The following is a 24,116-nucleotide window of genomic DNA, read 5'->3' on the forward strand; positions in this document are numbered from 1 at the left end:
AGTACAACGTGAAACAGTCAATGTGACCTCAATCTATTATTTGTATTTCCATTTGGCTATGTGGCTTGATCTGTGTGACTAGTGCCCTGGGAGGCTCCATGCTGTACTGTGGCAGGAGCTGTGAGTTGTCTGTCCAGTGTCTGTCCCTCTCCTTCTTAAAAATCAAACTTCAATATCTGCACCGTCCAACATGGTAGCCACTAGCCACATGTGTTACTTCAGTTTGAATTTATATTAATTAAAAGTATAGAAAAGTAAAAAGTCAATGCCTTAGTGGCACTAGCCACATTTTAAGTGCTCACAGTCATATGTGGTCAGTGGCCACCATATTGGACGGTGCTGATACGGAACATTTCCTTCATCACAGAAAATTCTGTTGGAGAGCAAAACTCTATAGTGATAGGATTTATAAGATGTCTAGCTGGTACTGAGACATCTTCCAACCTCTTTTAAAATATGGATGGTCAACGCGTTATAAGCAGAAGTCACTGGAGGCTCTTTACAGGTGCCTCAGACGAGATTACAAAGAGCCCCTTTGCATGTTCCACTTCTTCCTGCGTGAAAAACACATACAATGGCTGGAGCCCCAGAGCCATTTTAGGGGTAGGAGGAAAAGATGCTCTTAGTGTTGGAGTGTCCACAGCTCAGCCCTTGGTCCCCCTCTCTTCTCTATCTCCCCTCACACCCTGAGTGATCTCATCAAATCTCCTGGCATTAAATGCCATCTGTCTGCTGGCGACTCCCAAATTGATACTTCTTACTCAGACTGCTACTCAAACTGAAGACTCATACATATGCACACACACTTAAACATCTACTAGTGTGTCTAAAAACAAACTCCAGATCTTCCCCCTTTCAACCTGCTCACCTGCACCTTCAGTTGAAAACACCACCAGTGACAACTCCATCCTTTTAGGTACTCAGGCTGAAAAGCTTGGAGTCACCTTTGATATCTTATTCCCTCACAAAAGACAATCAAATCCTCAGGAAATACTGTAGGATCCGCCTTCAAAATGTATGCAGAATTTGACCACTTCTCACAATGTCACCACTGTGGCCCCAGTGGAGCCACCCTCTTCCCTGGATAACTCTCACAGTCTCCTAACCCTGTTCCTGCTGCTCTCTCGCCTCCTACAGGCCTTCCCAACATAGCCGCCAGCAGGGGCCTGTAAAAATGGAAGGCAGGCCAGGTCACGGCCCTGCTCAGATCCCTCGCACGCTCCCATCTCACTCTGAGTAAAGGCGAATCCTTCCCAAGGCCTAGGAAGCCCAAGATGACCCACTCACAACCATCACTGCCACTCTGACCTCTTCGCCCACACTGGCCTCCCTGCTCCTCCTCAGACACACCAGACACTCAGACACTCAGAAACACCAGACACTCAGCACCTCCTCTAGGAACCCACTGTGCTAACTCCCCAGCCTCCTTCCAGGCTTTGCTCAAATCACACCTCCTCAGTGAGGTCACCCTGACCCCCGTAACCCCATGCCTGCACTCCCAAACCCGCTTCACTGGGCTCTATTTTCTTTCTTTTTTTCCATAGCCTCATCGTCTTCTAATGCACCTTAATTTTCTTCTTTATTATATCTATTGTCTGTCTCCCCCTACTGGGATATAAACTCCTAGGGGGACAAGGATCCTCGTCTGTTCACAGCAGAGCTGACGGCCCTCCAGCCTACGGCATAGTAGGTATGCAATGCACATTTCCTGAATAAGTGAAAGGTCAGAGAACTGCATCCTCAAGTCACTGAACCAACATCAGCTACTTCTCTTCCTCTAGAAGAGAGAGAAATTATCTTGATGTGCTTAAGCCCCTGTCATGGGGTCTCAATTCCGGGAAACTGAGTGGAATTCCTGTCTGATACCTCTGTGAAGACCAAAGATACTATGTTTTCTTCTCAAACTGCAGTAACAACTGGGAACTCCCTGCAGACACCATGGTACTCAACGCCCTATCAATGACCCAAATGATCACCTTCCCCAGAGTTGAAACTCGCCTGTGCTCCTGGGAGCAGAGAAGAGAGGTGGTGAGCAAGCTGTCGTACTTTCATAATCACCTCTCTCAATGACTAAAAGCTCCCTTTTGGGGATGGCAACCAACTTTGGAAAACCACTTTCAAGGAGGAGTTAAAAATATATACCTTCAGTGATGTTGGATGTATATGTTTTTAAATATATAAGACACAAGTATTCTGTGGTATTCTTGCAAAAAATAGACATCCTGAATCTAATCATGATGAAACAGACAAACTCAGGGAGGCGTTCTATAAAATAACTGACCTGTACTCTTCAAAAATGTCAAGGACATGAAGGAGCAAGGCTGAGTGACTGTTCCAGACTAAAGAGACGTGACAGCCAAATGCAACAGTGCGGGATTTTCTTTTGCTACCAAGGACATGAAGATAACTGGTGATATCTGAGTGAGTTCTGCAGATAAGCTAACAGTAATGTATCGCTTAATTTCCTTATTTCAATAATTGTGCTATGGTTACGTAAAAGAATGTCCTTGTTCTCAGGAAATATCCCTGATGTTAGGGATAAGGGGGCATCACGTCTCCAACTTACTCTTACACAGGTAAGAAGTACGAATAGATAGAAAATTACAAAGCAAATGACATTTAGGGAATCTAGGTGAAGAATTTACAGTATTTCTTTGTGCTATCCTAATGACTTTTTTGTAAGACTGCTATTATTTCAAAATAAATATTTTTTTTTTATTTGAGATGGAGTCTTGCTCAGTCTCCTAGGCTGGAGTGCAGTGGCACAATCTTGGCTCACTGTAACCTCTGCCTACCAGGTTCAAACAATTCTCCTGTCTCAGCCTCCAGAGTAGCTGGGATTACAGGCACCCACCACCATGCCTAGCTAATTTTTGTAATTTTAGTAGAAACAGGGTTTCACCATGTTGGCCAGGCTGGTCTTGAACTCCAAACCTCAGATGGTCTGCCTGCCTCAGCATCCCAAAGAGCTGGGATTACAGGCATGAGCCACCACACATGGCCCAAAATAAAAATGTTTTATGCGAAAAACGTGTGTGTGTGTAACATACACAGAGAGCTGGAGTACATGCATGCACACACGCATATGCCCAAGAGACAAAGAGAGCGCTATTTGTCAAAAGTTTGCTCAAGTCCAATACTTCCATAATTTTTTACGCCTACCCACTTAACTTCAGACCAATCAAATATTTACTGAGAAAATGACTCTCTCATTAAAGAGTCTAAAAATATTCCCCTTCCAAAATGAGAAGAGGCCATGATATTAATACTAATACATTGACTAAAAATAATGATTTTTCTCTAACAATATAGGCATGAATAAAATCTATACTTTTATAAAATAAGAAATAAATAATAATTTGCTGGTACAACCACAGAATATGTTAGTCCCCTTATCCCATGCAATGAGGCTTCAGGGGCCAGGCTTCCTTTCTTTACAAGGGGTCATCTAAAACGGACTTAAGCACACATGACAGAGGAATAAGTGTGACAGTCTGAGACATGATGGGCCCTCAGAAAACCTTAGCTGGCTCCGAATCTTTCCTCAAAACAGGAATTCTCCGCACTGATGCGTCACTGCCACCTTTACCCAGATCCAGCTGTAGTGATCTCCTTTGGCATCTGTGTCGTATCTTATTGTGATGCACAGCACGAAGGGAAGCTGGCTCCTCTACTTCCCCTGCTTGTGATTCCCACCCAAACACATGACTTTCATTATCAGTCTTGCCTTGAAAGCCACTCACTCCAGCCTCTGCAGCCAGCCCTGGATGCCCAGAAAGTTGGCCCATGGTCTTATGCCTTCACGAGAACATAGTGTGGCTGTGTCCACACGGCTCATCCGTCTTCATTCAGAGGCCCTCTTGGGCCTGTCACTTGGAGCTGGATGTGTCTCGGATACCAAAGATCTGTGTTGGAGGATAGAGATGGCAACGGCTTCTTCCAAATCTGGAGTGTGTATGGCCGGGAGGTGGGGAGGTCTGGCGAGGCAGCTCTTTGGGGTAGACTGAGGGACCAGCTACTACTCAAAGAGTGATTCCAAGGCCTGTTGCTCCTTGAGCCATGTGGATCCCACTTACTGGAACAGAGAATTCTCCAAGTGACCTTAGGAATGGATGCCTTGGGAACGGGTGGAGAAGACAAAGGAAAGAATAGTGACATAATTTGGGCCACCTTGATATGTTATTTCTGATTAAAGCAATGGATAAGAAAAGGGCAGGACCAGCCCTTATGTCTCACATGATCAAGGCACAAAGCAAGAAAACCAAAGGTTGTTCACAGCTAGTTCACTCTGTACTAATTAGGACTAAATTCAATTGCAGGAGGTAAGAAAATTTCCAGAGCTTAAACAGTCCTATGGGAGGTAATAACCCCCAGTCCCCTCCAAGCAAGCCCAACAGTCAGCAATTCGTGCATCTTCAGAGTGCAGAGAGGCTGCCAAACAGAATCCCAAATGTGCATGGAATGAGGGTGAAGAATAAGATCTCAATAAATTTAAATGAAATCTTTTCCATTATTTTAAATGGAAACAATTACACTATCCAATAAATCCAGTCAAAATACAGAGTACCTCTGAACCAATGTACAAACATAAAAGCTGTCGTCTGGTGGTTTAACTGACCCCGCAAATTTACTTTCCTATTATTCATCAACTTAAAAAGCCACAGGAAACAAGAAAGAAAAAAGGCTCTGATAATCAAACATCTGTGTATCAGGCATGACTTCAGTGATATGACCAACGTATTAACAAACATGTTAGAAGCCCAATACTCACTAGTATGCGATATACCCATGGAACAAACAAGCACCTGTACCTTGTGAATCTAAAATTAAAAACAACAATAACAACAAAAAAATCCTTAACTTATTCAGTTGTGTGCTGGAGCTTGCTGCAGTGGGTTTCCAAAAGCCAAGCGTTAAATTTTCATAAAGTTTACAAGCCAGGGTTGTTAAACACAGCCATTATTAAAAGTTAAATTGAATAAACTTAAAAATAAGTAAATTATATTAAGATAAATGTAATAAATACTCAACACTCATAACTTCCTAATTATTTTACCATACTTTACTATCATCTATGCTCTTCAAGATATTTAGAGCTATTGGAAATACTAAACAACTGTGTGCTATAGTGTGTCTTTTCCTAGCTCCACATTCAGTGATGTCTCATTGGTAGCTTGAAATCAGACATGATGAGAATATTTACACCAGGGAAATTTGCAAAACGCTACAAAAGTCATGTCCCCTCTTTTCAAGAGCTTGTTGTTAAGCATTAGCCGCACATCACTGCTCTAGAATATAAACCCCCAAAAGCTGTCACCTCTGGGGGCCATATGCTTAACACAGAGAAGGTCCCAGGACTCTATTAGGAAGAGGCAGTGAAGTCTCTCACTAGTTTATAGCCCGAGTCAGGTTACTTAACCTCTCTTTCTTCATGTAAAGCCTGTAGAAGAGTATCTGGCATATAATAAGTACTAGTTACTAGTAGTTCTAGCTTATATTTATGAGGGGTGTTACAATGCAGTGGTTTAAACCCAAGTCTTAGGAGCCAGATTTGTGGGTTTAAATCCTACCTCTGCTACTTATCGACTATAAGGTCATGAGCAAGTTCCTTCACTCTTCTATGCCTTGTCTTTGAAACAGTAAGATGAGGATAAAAACAGTAACTATCTCACATGTAGTGACTCACAGTAACCAGCACATACTAAATGCTCAATTAGTGTTAGCTGCTTTCATCCTATTACCTGAATATTATGAGAATTATTTTAAAATCATTTTCAAAAGGAGTTTAATTACTACATTCTTTAATACTAATTCCTGTATTATTATATCTCGCTTTTCCCCAAACACACTATTATCTACTATAGAGGATTGCAGAGAAATCTTGCTGCTTCCAAAATTCGAATTAACTCCTAGAGTAAAAATGGACCATGATAAAAGTGAATAAACCATGGAAGAAATTTCAAAACAGGAATGACTAGAAGGTGATTACTTTGAAGAGAATCATGCTTATAATGAATATCTAAGTTCAAGGTTTGAGGCAGAAGGGATCCTTATAATCACATCTCAAATATAAAGACAAAACCAATAAAACAGAACACATTATCATTATCATGTGTGACTTCAAAGAATACCAGTGTTAAAAGGGCGTCAACAGTATATATTAATAGATGAACCCAGTGTAAATGAATAACTGTAAATAGAAAGTCACCTCTTAAAATAAAAATTTTACCCATAGCAATTGCTACAAACTGCATCTCACATACAGTACAAATAACCTTATGATAAAAACCACTAAAGTGTCAATGCTGTGACCATACTTACATATTTAAATCAGCTCCATTTCAAAAAAGGACTTTAGGCAGGCAAAGCCTTTGGATTAGAATTTTTGTGCCTTCCTTTGCTAATCACAATGTGCTCTGTGGCAAGTGTCCAAATGCAGAAGACTAAGAGCCCTTCATTGCACCCAAAAAAGAAATCAATGGCCAAACAGTGCTCATGGGAGATATCAGCTCCCATGCTGAACGTTCACCACACCCTTTCCCTTCTTGATTCATCCTCGGTTTGCTCTCCAGCTATGCACAGCATGGCCTCCCACAGGAAGTGGTCAAGGCAACCCACACTCAGTGAGCTGACTTCCAGCGTGGTCTCCAAAGCCCAGCTTCCCGGTTCCTTAGTGCCATCTGTGTGAGCACAGTGTATCGCATGAGCAGCAGCTTCACACCTGAGCTGGATGATGAAGGTGGTTTCCCACACATCAGTTCTATGCATCCCAGCCTTCCCCTCTTTTCTTGCCCTAGTTTCCGGCACCCCTTACCAAACATTCAGGCCATCTATGCTACCTACAGACCAGGAGAGCCTGCCAAAGGCACAAAGCCAACTGCAGGAATCGAGAAAAATCTCCCATTTTCCTTGGGCACCCTATAGCTGAGAGGCTTGTCCTCTGTAGGACATATGTCCAAGGCCACCTTAGCGAGCACCAGGGCCCCTCCTTGCTGCCCTCTCAGGGGTCCTCAGCCAGGATACTATGGATCTAGGGGAGAGAAGAGGAGCCTGTTCTGGAGAAGCAAACTAAGATGACTAGTCTACAAGCATCAGATCGGGTTAGTCTGGAACTGACATATAGAAGACCACCTGGACAGGTTAAATAAATCAAGGAATCATGAAAAAGAACTATTGAAAAAGAACAGGGAAGCGCTGTATGCACCAATATGGAACAATCTCCACGAAACTTTTTTTTAACAAAATAAGTTTGATTGAGATATAATTTACATATATAACATTCACTAATTTTAGGTGTGCACTCTGATGAGTTTTAATAAATGCGGCCATACAACCACTACAATCATGATCTTAGAATATGTTCATCACCCCAGAAAGTTGCCTTATCTCTCTTTGAAGTGAGTCATCATCAGCCCTTCCCCCAATCCCGGGCCGCTGAAAACCACCAATCTGCTTTCTCTTTAGTTAGCCTTTTCCAGAATGTCATATAAATGGAATCATCCAGTAGGTAGCCTTTTGTGTCTGGCTTCATTCACTCAGTTTAATGCTTTCAAAAGTCATTCATGTTATTGTGTGTATCATAATAACACAATATTGTTATTGCTGAGTTGTATTTCACCTGGTACAGATAGATTTTGTGCAGATTTGCCAAAATCTGTTCCTCCATTCTGCTGTTGGATATTTTAAAAGAAAAAGTAAGCTTTACCACAGTGTGCACACAGTATACTACTATTTGCATAAAATAAAAGGAGGTATACAGATTTCTATATTTATTGACAAGCTTTTGAAAGACATGTAAGAAAATGGAACTGTGGTTGTCTTTGGGAGAAAAATGGGATAGATGAAAGATATCCTTTCTTTGACAACTTCTGTAACCACTTAAAAATTTTAACTATACACACTAGTGATTCAAAAAATAAACAAATTTTAAAAATTTTCAGAAGACCTCATATCTAAGGTTGGCATCCCCTTTTGCCAAACCCTGCAACATTTTTTTTTTTTTAGCTATTTCTTTGACTTCTCAAGATGACCTGGAGATTTAGCATGTTATTTTCCAGATAAAGAAGAAACTTTTGCTGTTTTTCTTTCTCCTCTTTCTCAGAGTTGTTACTAACTCCAACTTAATCTCCCTTTCTTAACTATCTGTTTCTTAAACAAGAAAAAAAAAAAGCTTTGATCACCTCTGAAAACCAGCATCCAACACTCTAAACTCACAGCATGTAATGTGATTGAAGCCATGGTCCCAAGGCACTTTGTTGGATACAAAAATGGAAAGAGGCCAAAACACCTGGGCAGATCCCAGGGTGTGATCTCTCAGGAGACCTGGTGGCCAGGGTGACGTCCCACCCTTCGCTAGGCCAGGATGAGCATCTGCCCACAAAAGCAAGGAAGGAGCTGCAGCTACTTAGGTTTCAAAGTTCCTTGGAAAATCCTTCAGGAACATAAAAGAACAATCTTATGAACATCTGCAGCTTCTCAGAAAGGCTGATGTGCATATTCCCTTGTCTAGTGTAGATTGTTTTGTTTTGTTTTTAACAATAATCCCGTTATTGGCCTTCTTGACAGTGTCTGACACATGATTCTGTTCAAAAAAAAGTGCCCTGAATGCCTCTAGAGGGTGTCACTGATCCTCACAGTAGGGAATGACATCACTGCCCCTGCACTCTGCCTGGGCTTCTCTCCCATCCCTGCATCAGACTCAGAACTGTTGCCATCGCTTCCCTGGTCCTGAAGAGCCTGCTTATTTGCCTGTCATGCATAGGCATTTGATCTCACAAAAGGCCTGTGCTCTGAAGGTATTGTACAGGATTAGAGGATGAGCACAGCTGTCATCCAGGTAAGAACATATAAACCAGAAAAAGATGGAGTAACAACAGGACACCCGCATTTATTCTTTGGCACAGGCCATGCATCCCAAATTCTCTTCTCCATCATCTCAAGCCATCACTTCCCAGCAGTCAGTCCAGACAGAGGCAAGCAGGCCCCACTCCATATCAGAAGCCTTTGTGACCCCACACTCTAGCTAACCCAATTAGTCACTCCAACAAGGTTCCACCTGACAAGTATCCCCAAAGCAGGAATCAGGCAGCATGGAACAAGCTCCAAGAAGTTAGGAAGATGACAGTGGCATCCCCAGGGCCTAGGACAGTGGCTGCCACAGAGGATGTTCAAAACCTGTGGACTGCGCCTTGAACAACAGCAAGCCTTCAGCAGGCAGGATAGGGCAAGGCACATCTGATCAAAGCAGAGCATGGCCAGGGCTTCCCAGACTGGGACCACAAGGTGGATTTCCATGGCACATAAGCATGACTCCGTAAAATAACTCCCATATTTGAAAAGTTGTTCCCAGTAAATTCCCCTGCAGTCCTTCTGGTTGCATCAGGAAGAAGGTTCCAGTGCGGTGCCAGTATGTCTTTAAGCCTTCCCTAGAACTTGATCATTTCCCTTTCTAACACATGAATGGAGTGGGCACTTTATCAGCAACTTTGACAAACAATGAAATCCAGCTAGAATTCTAGGACACTGTTGTGTCTTCAATATATTTATTTTTATAGTTACTTTCTGTTTGGGGGACATGTTAGATGGTTTTCTGCTTATAGAAAGGTACTAAGTTTCTGTTTTATTTTATTTGAGACCAAAGTTGGCTGATTTAAAGAGAACATATGAAAGAAAATGCCACAGGAAGTATGAGTTTAAGACCAAAAAAATGTAAAAATCATGCAGGTAGTGGATGGTTCCACATGAATACGACACAAACCAGGCCTCTGACTTCTGTGAGCATAAGAATCAAGGCAAAGAAGTGTAAGGAGCAGGTTCCAGGAGGAAAGGGGCAGGTCATGACAAGAGCTGGGGCCCAGGGGATGTGGTGGCAGAAGATGGGTCTAGAAAGGTAAGGTCAGGCAGGGCATGGAGAGCCTGATGCTGAGGGAAGGTGTTGGGCTTTCACCTGTGACTGTGAGGTCCACCAGAGACCTCCAGCCTGTCTGACTAGTGGGAGGGGCCCTATCCCCAAAACTGAGCTGAGGGAAGAGGGAAGATAAGCTGGGGTGCGTGAACTCTGAGGCAGAGAAGCCAAGGAAGTGGCTGGAGCTGCCTCAGCTCTGCTGACCACAGTGAGGCCCTGAGAAAGTACCTGCCCTCCCCCCAGAAGGATGTGCCTTATCACAAAATCCTATACCCTCCGGAAGTGCCCCCCAAGATGGAATGGAACAAAGTCTGGTACAAGACAGTTAGCCTGGAAAACAGGTGTCAGCCCGTGTGGTCTTCCATGATAAAGTCACTTATCACCATATATGGAAAGAAAATTTCCAGGGTAAAGGAGAGGAAGAAAAAAAAAGATTGGAATAGGCTTAAAGAAAAAAAGAAAAAAATACCTAAAGATAGCCTAAACAAAGCAGGCCCAGCCCCTCATGCCGGCCCCACTGTCTGCTAGCCATATGGTGTGTGATAAGCCAGAATGCTTTTATTTATCTTCTTTGATTTGTCCATAAAGCCGAGAGCCCGCTCCACTGAGAAAGCTCCACTTGCAGAAGAGACTGCATCCTGCTCTTGACCCCTGACCAACACCCCCTGGCCCCCGTTCCTGCTCCAGGAGGCGGCCTGGCTGCCACTCCCCTTCCCCTCATCCTTGCTTCCTGCCTCAGCTTCCATAGCTGTGTTCCCACAGCCAGTAAGCCAGGGGCGGTGCCTGCTGCCTCCTCTGTGGACAGCTAGCTAGGCCGTTAGCACTCATCCTACGGGTGCACTCTGCCATTTGCCCAGTCCTCTGCTACAGGTCAGACAGTAACTGGCAGAAATAAACATTCTCATGGCTATAAAGTATCAGCCACCTTGAGTGTTCCTTGGCAACAATGTTGCCTCTTGAACCATAAAGGTCCAGAGATATGTGTCTAGCTGGTGTATTTCTCCGCTCCCACGTCCTTGCATGAGAAAATGGCCAAGCAACCACTATATCCAAATGACTCTAGGTCCCAATTCACTGAAGCAGGCCTGCTCTTTTGCTCTCCCTAGAATGACCAAAATAATCACGTCAAGGTCTGTGCTGGATCTGCACTCAAGAGCCCTGATCTCAGCCTCCAAACTCTTCTAACTGTCAGTCATCTCAATCTCTCTTCTTGGCAGCCAAGTTTTGCTTGAGTGAAGAAATGCCACTTGTTGGGTAGAGGAAGATCAGCAGAGTTGAATCTGCCAACAGGATGCCAAGTTAAATTTAAATTTCAGATAAACAACAAAATGTTTTTAGTATAAGTATATCCCCATGCAATATTTGGGACACACTCATACTAAAAAATTATTCATTGTTGATCTGAAATTCAGATTTAATTAGGAGTTCTATAGTTTTATTTGCTAAGTCTGGCAACCCTAGATATCAGAAAGCAGCAGGACCAACCCCTTGCGCAGCCCTGATCCTCCCTAGTAACCCTCAGGGCCACCATAGAAGCAGCCCCGCCTCTGGCCTGCACTTCACTATTGCCACTCCCTGAGTGCACTTTGCAAAGGCCTGCAGGCTCTACGTGGCATCTCATAGCCAGTACCATTGGTAACTAGGAACAAAGGATCTTGCTTTTTCAGCCAAAGCAAGATGTTGCAAAGAAACCTAAAGGAAAGCTTTTGTGAATAGACCTAGCAAGAAGAAGCCCGAGAGAAGATGCCCTGTCCCCAGCAGGTATAAAAACACCAAGCACAGGCATTCAAAGGCCTGACAGTGTTTGCATATGAGCCTGTACTGTGCAGCCTCAAACCCCACCAAAGGCACCAATGAGCCAATGTAATTTAAGACTGAGGGGGCGGGGCTGTATGGCTTAACAGGCACAGGAGCAGCTTTATAAATGGCCAGCATCCCAAGCCGTCAGGCAGCTGGTCTGGGCAGGCCCCTGCAGGAGTCCTGGCAGAAGACACAGTCCAGCCCCACGGAAAAGCATCTGAGGGGCATGGACTCATGGGCTCTGGGCCAGGCCAAGTGCCATGGGTGTGTGGGGCATTTCTCTATATACAGCCCTGAAGCATCTAGAAGCAGCTGTTATTCTTCTTCTCTGGCACTAACAGGAGGACACTTCATCTCTAATCTGCAGACTTTTCAAACTATCAGTCAGAAGTCCAGTGCCTAATAAATAATATTAGGTTGAGCTATATGAAATTTCCATTTCTGTAAGTCAAAAAGAATATTGGCAATTATATACAGCCCAAACAAATAATAATAATTTGGTTGCTTTCTATTTATCAGACAACATTCAAGGTCCTTTAAGTAAATTCATTGTGTAATGTTTAATCCTGATGACCACCTTTCAAGGTAAGGATTACTGTGTCCATTTTACAGATGCAGAGACTGAGACAGGGAGAGGTCACAATATGTGTCCAGCTGGATACACACTGGATCTATGTGTCTCCAAAACCCATGCTCATTCCACCCACCATGTGGCCTGGATTAAGTGCATTCTTCCACCTCCTCCGCTCCCTGACCCTGCCCATGGGTCAGTGTCTGGCCATTCCTGCAGCATCAGGCACTGCCAGGACTTCCACCCTGCCAGCGCCTGCTCCGAGGGCCACTCTGTAGCTAATCAAAGCCTGGCCTCCTGAATTAGCAGCAAAGTGTATTTAACAAACAATTTCAAGAGGAGAAAAACATTTGCAAGTTTATTTACAGTGCGAGGGGAAAGGTTGCCAAAAAATGCATTCCTAAAATAAATAGAAAGTAGTCAAGGGGGAAAAATCTAGTCCAACCAGTTTTAAAATGCCTTAACTGTGACCATGAGCTAATTTGTAGTAGACCACTGAGAAAGACATCAGGTGCAGTGTGATCCAGCATCACTGCAGACCCAGAGGCATGTGCTTCCAAGGCTCTCCTCTGAAAAGGCTACTAAGCCTCATAGAGGGGAGAGGATGAGAAACTTCTCAAAAGAACAAGTCAAAGTCAGGGACCATCACTGGTCTCCTAGACCACCACGACCCCCCTTAAAGGCTGAAATCAACACGGTAAGATAAATAAAAGGGCTGTCAGAGGCCAACTTTAAAAGAAAAGAAGAAATGGATATGCTCCTCCCTGTGAAATAAAATGTTGTAAAAGCATACATAATACATAATAAAAGTAGTTTCCACCAGCTCCAAATGAACATCTGCAGAGATCAAAGTTTGAGGATAAAAAGGAGGAGAGGACTGACCTTCACGTGGGCCACGTAGTGATGACACGTCTCCTCCATGTAAGTCAGCTGCAGCTTCTCTGTGACCTGACCCACGGTCTCTCCCAGCAGCACAAAGTAGACCCTGGACAGCTGGCCCTTCTCCTTTTTGGCCACGTCAGCCATCAGAACATAATTCAGGCCTGCCAATAAATGAGAGGTCAAAATGTCAGAAAGGACCGACACACTGTGATGAGGCCACCTCTTTTCCTCGTCACGGGATCACATGCACATCTCATACGATACCTACCCTTCCATGGCAGGAGACTACAGCCCCAAGCCGAGACTTGCTCAGAAAGCAGCACACAGCCAGGGTGCTCAAAGAATCGAGAGAGAAGCATGATGTCCTCTGCCTTTCTAATGACTCTCCTTGTGTCATACTTCACAGCTCTCCATGATTTAAACCTCATGCCATCATGAGGTATCAACTGAGCCAGCAATATGCCCATCAACGAGGTGTACCCGACACAGGTTAGTGTCCTGACAAGCAAAACATCATGACAAACCTACAGAACGTTACCAGAAGCTGCTGAAATTATCAAGGCTTTGTGTAATACTGACTTCTATAAAGCACATGGTTTATGCCCAACACAAGGGAACCATCTCGTCTGATAATTTTAACTCATCTCAACAAAGTTGAGTCATGCTCTACAATCAGTACAAAGACTGGACCATGTGCCCGCCATCGTTTACTGAGCACTGACTATAGGCCAGGCACCGCTAAAGGTAGAGGGGATATATCAATGAACAATGCAGGCATAAACTCCTGCCTTCAGGTAGTTTACAGGCACAGGAACCCAGATGAAGGCTAGAGTTGCCTTTATTCCCAGGTAGCCGAGTGTGGTGATCAAACATTTTGTAGTGCCTATCCTTTCAACAAAACTATGACCACGGTAGGGCCTGTACTGAGCTCCTCTCCTGCAAAGAATAACTCACCCCCATATCTGAATGTGTAATGCCAGATTGCAGAACTTTTGTAACATAGTCTTGAATTTAAAAACAAAGAAGAAGAAAGAAAGAAAGATAAAAAAGATGATCACAGTATCAAATGCATGCTAGATAAACCTGGAAGTCTCTATCTCTGTTATTTCAGAGTCAATAAGTAAATAGATAGGTATGTATTTCATTATGGAAATATGACTTTAGTGTCAATACACCTATTTTACTGCTTTTCTGTGCCAGAGGTCATCTCCTCCATAACCCTTTTTATTTTTTAACTGTTTTGGGGATTCAAGGAAATATGTTATTTTTAAAGTGAGAGAACAGGAATCTCTGTCCCTGGAATGACCAGGCGAGATGGCTGAGCAACAGAAGGCAGATGACCCAGCCCCGCCCTGTCTCCACACACCTGCCTCTTAGAAGCTGGGGGCTTTGCATCAGTAACAAGTAGCCCCGAGCCCACTGGCATTTAAGTAAGTGAAGTCAGGCATTAGGGAAGGCTCCGGCTTTTAATGACATCAAAGGGATCAGCCACCAGCGGAGGTATGAACAGGGAGAGAGGAAGGTGACCTGAATGGGCATTCTGCACCTGCCACAGGGCATATTTTTGATGCTTCTAATGGCCTCCCTGGGCCTCTGCCATCTCAGGGATCTTGCCATGCCGAGCTGGCAAATTCCTAGTCAGCAGAGCCATCTGCCCCAACTTGTTTAATGCCAGCAAACAGTTGACTTACAAGGCAAGGCTGTGTCACCAGAAGGGACCTGAGACCTGGATACTCTCAGGAGGTGCCATTATTAAGAAGAAAATAATGCATACAGGAAAGTGCTCCCACACAGAAAACACTGGCACCTGTGCAAGTGTCACACACCAACTCCAATGGGGACAATAGCAAGAAAAGGAGTAGATTCAGACTCTGGCAAAGCTTTGAGGCAATACTGGAGACCACTAAGCTCAAAAACCTTCATTTTTTAAGATGAGGGAACTGAGGCCCCAAAAGGGAAGAAGACTTGCTCCAGGCCAGAGAGCCACCCATCAAAGAGCTGAATCTAGGACTCCCTTAATCTCTGGTGCCAGGCTATTCCCACCACACTTGCTGTTGCTGTATGTTGTACATTACTTGACCAAAACCTCCCATTTTTTTGAAAGCATGGATAGCAGGTCCAAACAAGTGCAGAGATCTACAACTGAACTCTAGCCAATTTACTTTCTACTGATCAGAACTTCCCTGAACAACTGCCCTGAAGAAAGATTACATTTAAATGAAGTGAATTTCCAAGTTTGCTTAAGCAAAGTCATGGCTACAGATGCACATTGCTGGAAGGCAAGCCAGAGGCCACAGTTGGGTCAACTAATGTGCTAGAGGCAGCTGCTGAGCAGACTCTCCTCAGGGTCCCCTGACCAGCCTCCTTCCCAGGTGAAACGACCACAGCTGCCTTCCCTCAGGAAGGGAGACAATGGAGAGAACAGCGAGACTGGACTATCTTACCAGAGAGGAACTAGCTGAGCTCAGAGAAAACCTGGGTGGAAAGGAACACAGGAAGATGGAACGGATGGTATTTCTCCCCCACCCATATCCTCTTGGCTTTTACCATTTCTCTGCTATCCGGCCCAAATTGCAACTGCCAGTACCTGCATCTCTTCTCCTGAGGGCTTTCTCTAGTGGCTCTGTCCATGTGCATGGCAAGCCAGGAGTGCCAAGGAACTCAAGTTCCCAGAGCAGCCCTCCATAATGCAGGGCCCCAGCTCCCTTGCCCCTTGATGTGGGGTAATTCTGGGGCATGGTCTACACTGACCGCCAGGGTTCCCCAGCAGGACTGAGCTCCAGCTGCCCACCGTGGTAACCTGCTCAGTAATACACCCTCTATTTGGCTGCTCTGATGGCTAATTTTATGTGTCAACTTGGCTGGGCCACAGTACCCAGAATCTGGTCAAGCACCAATCTAGATGTCACTGAGAATGTATTTTTTTATATTAGATTAACATTTAAATCAGTAGACTTTGAATAAAGCAGATTACCCTCCAAAATGTGGGCAAGCCTCATCCGTTGAAGGTTTTAAGAGAAAAAGACTAAGGTTCCCAAAAAAATAAACTGCTTTTAGACTGTTTTCAGACTTGAGCTGCAAGATCAACTCTTCTCTGAGTCTCCAGCCTACCGGCCTGCCCTGAAGAATTCAGACTTCCCAGACCTCATAATCTCACAACCTAATTCCTGAAAATCAACCAACTAATCCATTTCTTTCTCTCTCCATTCTGTTTCTCTGGAGAAGCCTGAGGTCTGCAGCTGCCTTCCTTTCCTGTCTCACTGTCCCATTTCCTTACTGGTACTTCTTGGGATATTTGTGTATCAACCACATGCACTCAGATCCTTGACCCAGGCTCTGTTTTGCGGAGAACCCATATTAACACAGGGTAAGTCAGGAAAAGCAAATAAATTCAACCTGCAACGTGTGCCAAGCACTGTGCTAGGTAATTTACAAACACCAGCTTTACTCCTCCAAAGTTTCATCTCACTGCAGAAGTACTGATCCGGAAGTACTGATCTCTTGCAACTCAAGGGAGAGAGAAACAACCCACAGTTCACAGAAACCGAGCTGAGGACAAGGCAACTGCTGCTCCTCTCCAGCAGGGTGTGTGCATGCCAGCACATTAACCTTTCAGATTTCTCTAAAATGTTAAAACATACAATCACAGACATACCGCATTATCCAGTTCACCAAGTGCAATCATTCTAGAAGCATTTCATCTCTAGAACTGCCTGCTTAGTACCTTTCCTTGATTCAAATTTTGACATTTTAAATTACCCCAAAGGAAGTTAGTTCTACATCAGACTCTCTCCTCTAGAAGAAAGCAAGAGTCACAACGAGAAACCCTGCCTGAGGAGGCAAGAAGAAATGCTGACCGCTCATTCCAAAGCCGTGAGTGGAACTGGTAGTTTTACCAGCACCAACTGGTAAAGGGTCTGGTGGAAAGGGAAGCAGAGGACATGTCTGGGAAGCAGCCGATCAGCTGCCTGGGCTCCAAGGTCAGGGCCCTGGGACGGTGGGTGCATCAGGCTGTCCAAGTTGCCCACAGCCGGCCATGAGGTAAGCCAGCCTGGCCAGCCCCCATCTGTCCCTGGGAGGGTGCTGGTTCTGATTAGGGCCTGCTCCAACAGTACCTTTCACATCTTTAGGTTTTTCCTTCTGGCAGCTTGTGTCCCTGCCATGTTGAATGATGTCATGGTGATGGAAAAGCTGATCAGCCCCGAGTAATACTTTCAGCCACCTCCCTGCCCTGCCCCCGGCTGCTTCCCGAGGGGCCCCCCTGCACGGGCCTGGGCCAGGAGGGAGCCAGCTGTCTCTCATCAACTCTGGCTCTGGTCTCTCCCAGCAAGTTTTGATTAATTCCCGCTCTCCATCAGAACAAGATTTCAGCTGTGAAATTCTAACAAATTCTCCTTCCCGAGTTTCAGGCTGAGAACCATGGAAACACAGGAGCACTGGGTCAGAGTGCAAAATGCAATCACTCAGAGAGCACCCCTTCCTGGTTTTCATTTCACACTCTGGTACAAGCCCAGAACTGCCAGCTTGATTCCCAGCCTCCAGAGATTGACAAGCAAATTTAGGCTTCAGCCTGGCTAGTGAGTAGGTACAAGCACCGCCCATGGGTGAGGGGCAGGGTCCCCTTGGGCAAAGCATTCACCACCTTCACCTATGCTAGCCAGGAGGCTCCAAGGGGCCACACGCTGTTCCCAGGCCAAGAATGAAGTGATTAATACTACTACTAGGGACAGGAAGAACTCCTATTTTAAAGCGCTTTATGAAATATGTTGTAAACCTGCTCCTGGAGGAGCCCACAGTTGGAGGGAGAAGTCTGTGTCTGTGTCCCAGTGCGAAGCACAGTGCATGCCACACAAGGGGCCCGGAGCTCATCTAGCAGAGCAAGCAAGAGAGCAGCTGGTTGTTTCTGTCCCGTCTGCCTGCCCCCCTCCCACTAGAATACCAGCTCCATGAGGGCAAGGACTTTGCCTGTCCTGCTCACTGCTCCATGCCCCAAGCTAAGCAGGGTGTCTGGCACTCTGTAGGATCTTAATTATTATTGTTTGATTGAATGACCCAACAGGGATTCAGCAACTCGATGTAACTGGATGCTTGCTGTGCTGGTTTATGAAGCTGTTGTCCTCAGCTCCAACCCACCCTTCTCTACCCTGCACTGTGACACTGGGGCTGGGACCCTGCAAACCTCATTTGTTTTGCCAGAGGCTCGCTGTGAGGCTCTGCTAATATGGAGCATCAGAGGGAGCCTGCAAGGCTGGAGGAGGGCAAAGTAACTCGCTCCTTCCTCCCTGCCTATTCCTAGCAGCTTATCCCAGCAACAGTTTCTCACGGCAGCTGGTCTCAATAGCAGTTAATTGTAGTTTTCCATTTTCCCCCCCATTCTCCCAGAGCCAGTCTCATTGCACTCCCTCAGAGAGATCAGCAGCACCAACCCCTCCTCAGAGGTTCAGGTCCTAGCTCCACAGGGCCCCTTCTCCAAGCTCACAGGTTCTGATAACCCCAAGGAAGTGGTTAACCCAAAGTATAACCTTGAACAGTGGTTCTCAAATTGAACCCATCTGGAGACTTGTAAAAACACAGATGTGGGTCCCACTTTCAGAGTTTCTAGTCAGAATTTGCGTATCTAATGAGAGCCCAGGTGATGCTGATGCAGCTGGTCTGGGACCACACTTTGAGATCCACTGGTGCAGACCTGGAGGTGGCAGCTGCTTCCTGCAGTTACTTCCAGGTCCTCCATGACCTGTTTAACCCATTCCCAGTGCTAAATTTCCTCTGTTAAAATAACTGGTATGGTTTCTGTTTTCCTGACTGGACTCTGCCTATTTCAGAGGCCAAGGCAGATTCACCTCCTACAGAGAAAGTCTATTTCCTACAGTATTTACAGAGGCTACAGCAGCTGGTGTCCCACTAATGAGCTAGTCCGGAATACTCCCATGACCAAGTAGGCACTGTGGTCTCCCATTTCTAAAGCAGGAAATAAACAGGCAGTTGGTGTCCCTTCTCTGTACATAGGCTTGAACCCTGCCAGGTAGAGAAGAAGAAACCAAAGGCACAAGACTAACATCAACTGCTTATGGCTCTCAAAACCATCCTCAGAGAGCAGGTCATGTGGCTGAAGATGGCAGCAGATAAATACCACAGAAGATACCACTTCTGACAGCAGCAACTAGCCCACCACAGGTATCTGTGTATTGCTCTGCCCAAATGCAGCCACCCTGCTAACAAACTCAGCCCAAGATATGCAGACATTGAGAGGTGCCTGGAAGGCCTGCCCAGGGCTGGCACTCATTCACCAGGCATTCCATGGACAAAGTCATCATCCACATGGTTCCTCTGCAGCTGCCAGCACAGAGAGTAGGAAGGCTGGTAACCCAGTGTCTCAGCTGCAGGTTCCTGAGGCGGAGGCCTGGAGATGACACAGAGTTGGCCAGCACCCTCTGCTGAGCTTGGACAGGAGTGGGGGGTATCTGTGTCCTGGAAGTGCCCATCCTTCCTCCATCTGAGACTGACCTTCCCAACTGTGCAGAGCCAAGAGGCTGCCTTCCTTACTGAACTCTAGGACACCTCATCCAGAGCTGGACCCCCACAGTTACCTGACCTTTCACCTCCCCTTCATTTCCTATCACATTTCCATAAAGCCTGCCCATTTTTCCCTCCCCAAACTCTCCATTTCACTGCCAGCACATTTTCTGGCAGATTTCTGCATTTCTCTTTCTACTGTAAAGATTGAGATATGAATGCCAGAGAAAGTGACAGAAACATGTTGGGGATGAAAAATTTTCTGCATTGCCTTATTACATTGAGATATCAAAATTCTCCAGTTACCATCCCCTTTAAGCCCAATTGTTGGGGAAACACACCCTTAGAGTGTAAAGGGATGTTTGACTTTATCTATGAACCCATGTGGCAGATGAAGGATAGGGAGGGGAAGTTAATGGGAGGGTGTACTGGTGCTGAATGGGCCCCACCTACTGTCAGATATCAGCCAGGTTGCTTCGCACTGCCCACAGGTACAGTACAAGATGCCATCCAACTGCCTGCCTCTTCCACTTTACCCCAACACTTCTGGGGCTATGGCTAAGCCTAGACCTTCATTCTAATTGTGCTTAGCAGTCTGTGAAAGGCTCATGCTAGATGGGGCCCCAGAAAGAGCCACTGGTCGGGAACAGCAGGAGGCACCCACATCTCCTTTGCACTCAGCTCATGAACCTTCAAATCAGAGTTTGCTCCACCCCTTGTCTCATGCTCTGAATCACTCTTGCTCTAACTTGCATCTTGGTTTCTTCTTCTCTGCTTCAGCTATACCAATTTACCTTCACTTTCACAGCAGCGATAAGTGAACATTGTCTAACACTGCTTCAAGACCAAAATAGTAGAAACTCTTTGTAACTCCCTTTAGAAGCTCCATGAGGGCAGGACTATATCTCCAGTGCCTGGCACATGTGGACACATAAAAAGCATGTGTTGAATGAACATACACAGAAACTATTAATTGTTTGCCCTTTTTGAGACTTCTAGAATAGTTCTCATTCTTATGTGTATCAAAATTAATCTTCATTCTTTAAAAATGGTTTTTAACAGAGTCCAACTACATGATGAGCTGTCATTGGACAGAAGACAGACTGCCTAATTATGTGGAGGACACATGAGTCCCAGAACTATCAGAAAGCTTTTTTCCTTAAGACTGTAGTATCTTAAACAATTAGGGAGGTGGTGAGAAATAGTTGTTAGAAAGCAAAACTAAGTATCATAAGATCCAAATTCAACTCCTGGCTTCAACAATATCTGTGTGATCTTGAGTGAGCTGCTCTTTCTCACTGAGCTACACAACAAAATGTTGTTAATCCTCCCTCACTAACCAGTTCCCAAGTTTTATTGTATGGTTTCATTCAATCTTGAAATTTCTAAGCTCTTTTTAAAAAATGATAAAATAAATATGTTTAATCATTAAGCTTATTCAATATACCTGAAGATAAAGAGAAATTGCCAATGAGACAGCCAAGAAGGATGAACATATAAAATAAGGTAGAACATTTGAGATGTGGCTGAGGAATGAACTAGCTTACGTAAACATTTCTGCATGAGTGGGCGTGTGTGCACACATGTGTGCTCCAGAGCAGTGCTTCTCACTTAAATGTGCACAGGAATCTTGTGGGTCTCTTGCGAAAATGCAGATTCTGATTCAGAATCCAAAGTGGGGCCCAAAGTCCTGCATTTCTAACACGTTCCCAGTGATGTTGACAATGCTAGGCCAGGGGCTACACTGTGAGTAGCAAAAGGAGTCACTCATGACATTAAAAATATCTAAGGACATCAGTAGGTCCAGGTCCCTGCTAGTGTTTTTGTTTGCCTGGAGTTTTTCTTTCTATTATTAAATCAGCCTTTTAAATAAAAATGAAGCACCTAGTAATATGCATAAAGCTCCAGATTCATTTCCTTCAGGTGATCACATGCTCTGAATTCTAATCAACACTGGCCCTATCTTGTTCTGGGGTTTAATCCAGTCTCTAGAGCTGGGCTAGCAAGTTGATTTTCCCCAATCAGGCAAATGGCAGGGATAGTTACCAGCTGTCAGGACAATGTCTGCCTCTTTTCAATTCTGAGCTGCCAAAGCAGCACCCCTCTTTTAGAAACCTAAGCCTCTGTAACACCAGCATCCCAATCTCGCCATCCATCTTTGGTCTCCAATTCCATAGTAAATGGTATAAGTCCCCTGACATCTGGCTGATGCTACAAGCTCAATGAGGAGCCTCCAAAGTCCTGTCACTTCTGCTTTCTAACTGCTCGAATGTTCCATAAAGGCCAGGCTCTGGGCACTATATCTCCACCAGTCCCATAGGACCTGTGGTCCAATGAGGCTTCAGTCTAGCCCTCATATTTGGAAAAAGAATGCTTAGGGTCCAAAATTAGTTGTCCTAGAGCTGGAGGTTGTGTGAAATTAGAAACACGTTGATAAGCAGGAAAGAGAAGGGGAGGAACCTCCGAGGGAAAGGATGTCCAGCCTGTGTGCCTGCTGCCTGCAAAACCAGCTGGGAGGAACAGCGACAGGGAACATCGGAAATATCCCACTAGCCCACTCCAGCCCTGACTTGGTGGCTCATTACCAATCTCTCCTGGAACGTGTTTGCCACGGAAGCTGAAGCAGGTGGTGACGTTCAGGCAGTTCACAGGCTGCTGTCCGTCGTGACACTGAGGCGCCGTGATGTTGATGGAGCCCGGGAGGAAGATGGAGACATCCACCGTAATGACAGGCCTTGCTCTGCAGGGCAAGAGAGGAAGGTGACTTAGTCGTGGTAAGGAGCAGCTCTCAGAACCAAACAAGAACTAGACCAACAGGATAAATCCTAGGCCTTCAACCCAGCATGTAATTAAAGCATGAAATATCCCAAGAGAGGAGGGCTAGTATGTTCTGTGAGCATTTTTTTCTGGTTTTAGAAGGGGCATATTGCCTAGTAAATTAATAGTTAGCTTCCCAATAATAAAAGCAAGTTTGTTGTTAATAAAACACATCTGGTTGAAGCCATAAATGAACCACCAGATGCTGGGTAATTATTTAAAATTTTACCAATTAAGTACCAATTTCCATTTTATTAGGGAGATAAGAATACATTTAAGAGGATTTCCTATAGCAGATGCCATGATTCAAGAAATAGATGCATACTCAGGGATTCCCTCAAGCATTTGCTGCCATTATGAGCATGAACTGCAATGTTCTAGCCCCATCCAGTTGGTCAAACCTCCTCCTTCATTTACCTCCACCAATTCATTGGGTATTTTCCTAAAAGAACTTGATAAGTGGAGTCCCAGCTGGTAATAGCAAAGTGCTTCAGGGCAGAAGAAATCAACCTGCCCAGTCTCATGACCAAATGAAACTCAATAAATAGCCATATTCGCCTCCCTGCCATGGACCATCCCCCAGTGCTTGATGAATGGACGGCACCTATGGGCTCCCCAGGGACATCCCACAAAAACTAAGAGTAAATCACACCATTCTGCTCCCACTGCAGACATCTGCTCAGGCAGCATTCACCTAAGCTACCACTCAACCTTCTCCCCTCCAGGCCTCACAAAGAGACCCTTTTACCTCTAAGGAGCCCCAGCCTTCACACCACTGGGGTGACATAACAAGATTAAGGGGCATTAGTGGCTTGAGAACAATGATGCCCCTGTGTACAATGATCCCTCAGAGAGAGCCCAGGGTGATAGGGCAGATGGGAATGATGACCCACACCAACTCCAAGGGAAGAAAGCGTTAAGGAAAATCTGGGTGAACAAAGGAAGTGAAGAGACACGAGGCACAGGTGGGGTGAGGGGACTCCACTGCTGCCACCATGCCGGGAGATGGGGTCAACAGAGAGTAGTGGTGACAGATGCAGTGGAACTGCGGGACTTCCAGAGCAAATCTGGCCACAGGACAAACAGAAGTCAGACAACAGCAGTGCCTGAAAGAAGGCCAACACCTTAGTCTTTCCATTTTCTTCTGGGTTCATCCTTATAGGATACAAGAAATAAATCGGAAAGTGGATATCTTACCCCTGGCCAGTGTGATTGTGCAGATGCCAATGGACACCCTATAAAACCTCGTCAACCTTTCAACAGCCAGCTCAAATGTTCCCACCCTGAGGAAGCCTTCCCTAGTACCCCTGACAGTTAGGCATTCTCCCTCTCTGTGCTTCCAGCTCTGTACACACACCTCTGGCCCCTACTTACTAAGGTGAACAGTCATCGTCTATTTCCAAACCTGCCCCACCAGCCTGCAGCACTCTGCAAGGGCTGGGATCCGGTGAATTCATCCTCTCGTTCTCACAATAAATGTGTAAACACCCTTGTTAAATAAGTACAAATTTTACTCCAGCCCAGGAGACTGAAAACCACGAGTGTCCAACGCCTCACAGATGGACAGAAGTACCATGGAGAGCTGGTCTCCACCCTGCCCAGTCCCTGACGTGCCTGGTCATGGTACAG

General features: G+C 45.2%; 1 protein-coding gene across 3 annotated transcripts in view; it reads right to left on the bottom strand.

The window, feature by feature from the left end:
• ITGA9 (integrin subunit alpha 9) overlaps positions 1-24,116 on the bottom strand; it is a 376,700-nt gene that overhangs the window by 270,822 nt on the left and 81,762 nt on the right. For all 3 annotated transcript variants that reach the window (XM_055283188.2, XM_063612123.1, XM_055283178.2), the window contains 2 exons: positions 22,256-22,410; positions 13,158-13,318 (listed from right to left, as the gene is read on the bottom strand). In XM_055283188.2, coding sequence (XP_055139163.2) covers positions 13,158-13,318; positions 22,256-22,410 — 316 coding nt within the window. The remainder of the gene's footprint in view (positions 1-13,157; positions 13,319-22,255; positions 22,411-24,116) is intronic.

The sequence above is a fragment of the Symphalangus syndactylus genome, chromosome 1, assembly GCF_028878055.3.
Source record: "Symphalangus syndactylus isolate Jambi chromosome 1, NHGRI_mSymSyn1-v2.1_pri, whole genome shotgun sequence".
NCBI lineage: Eukaryota > Metazoa > Chordata > Mammalia > Primates > Hylobatidae > Symphalangus > Symphalangus syndactylus.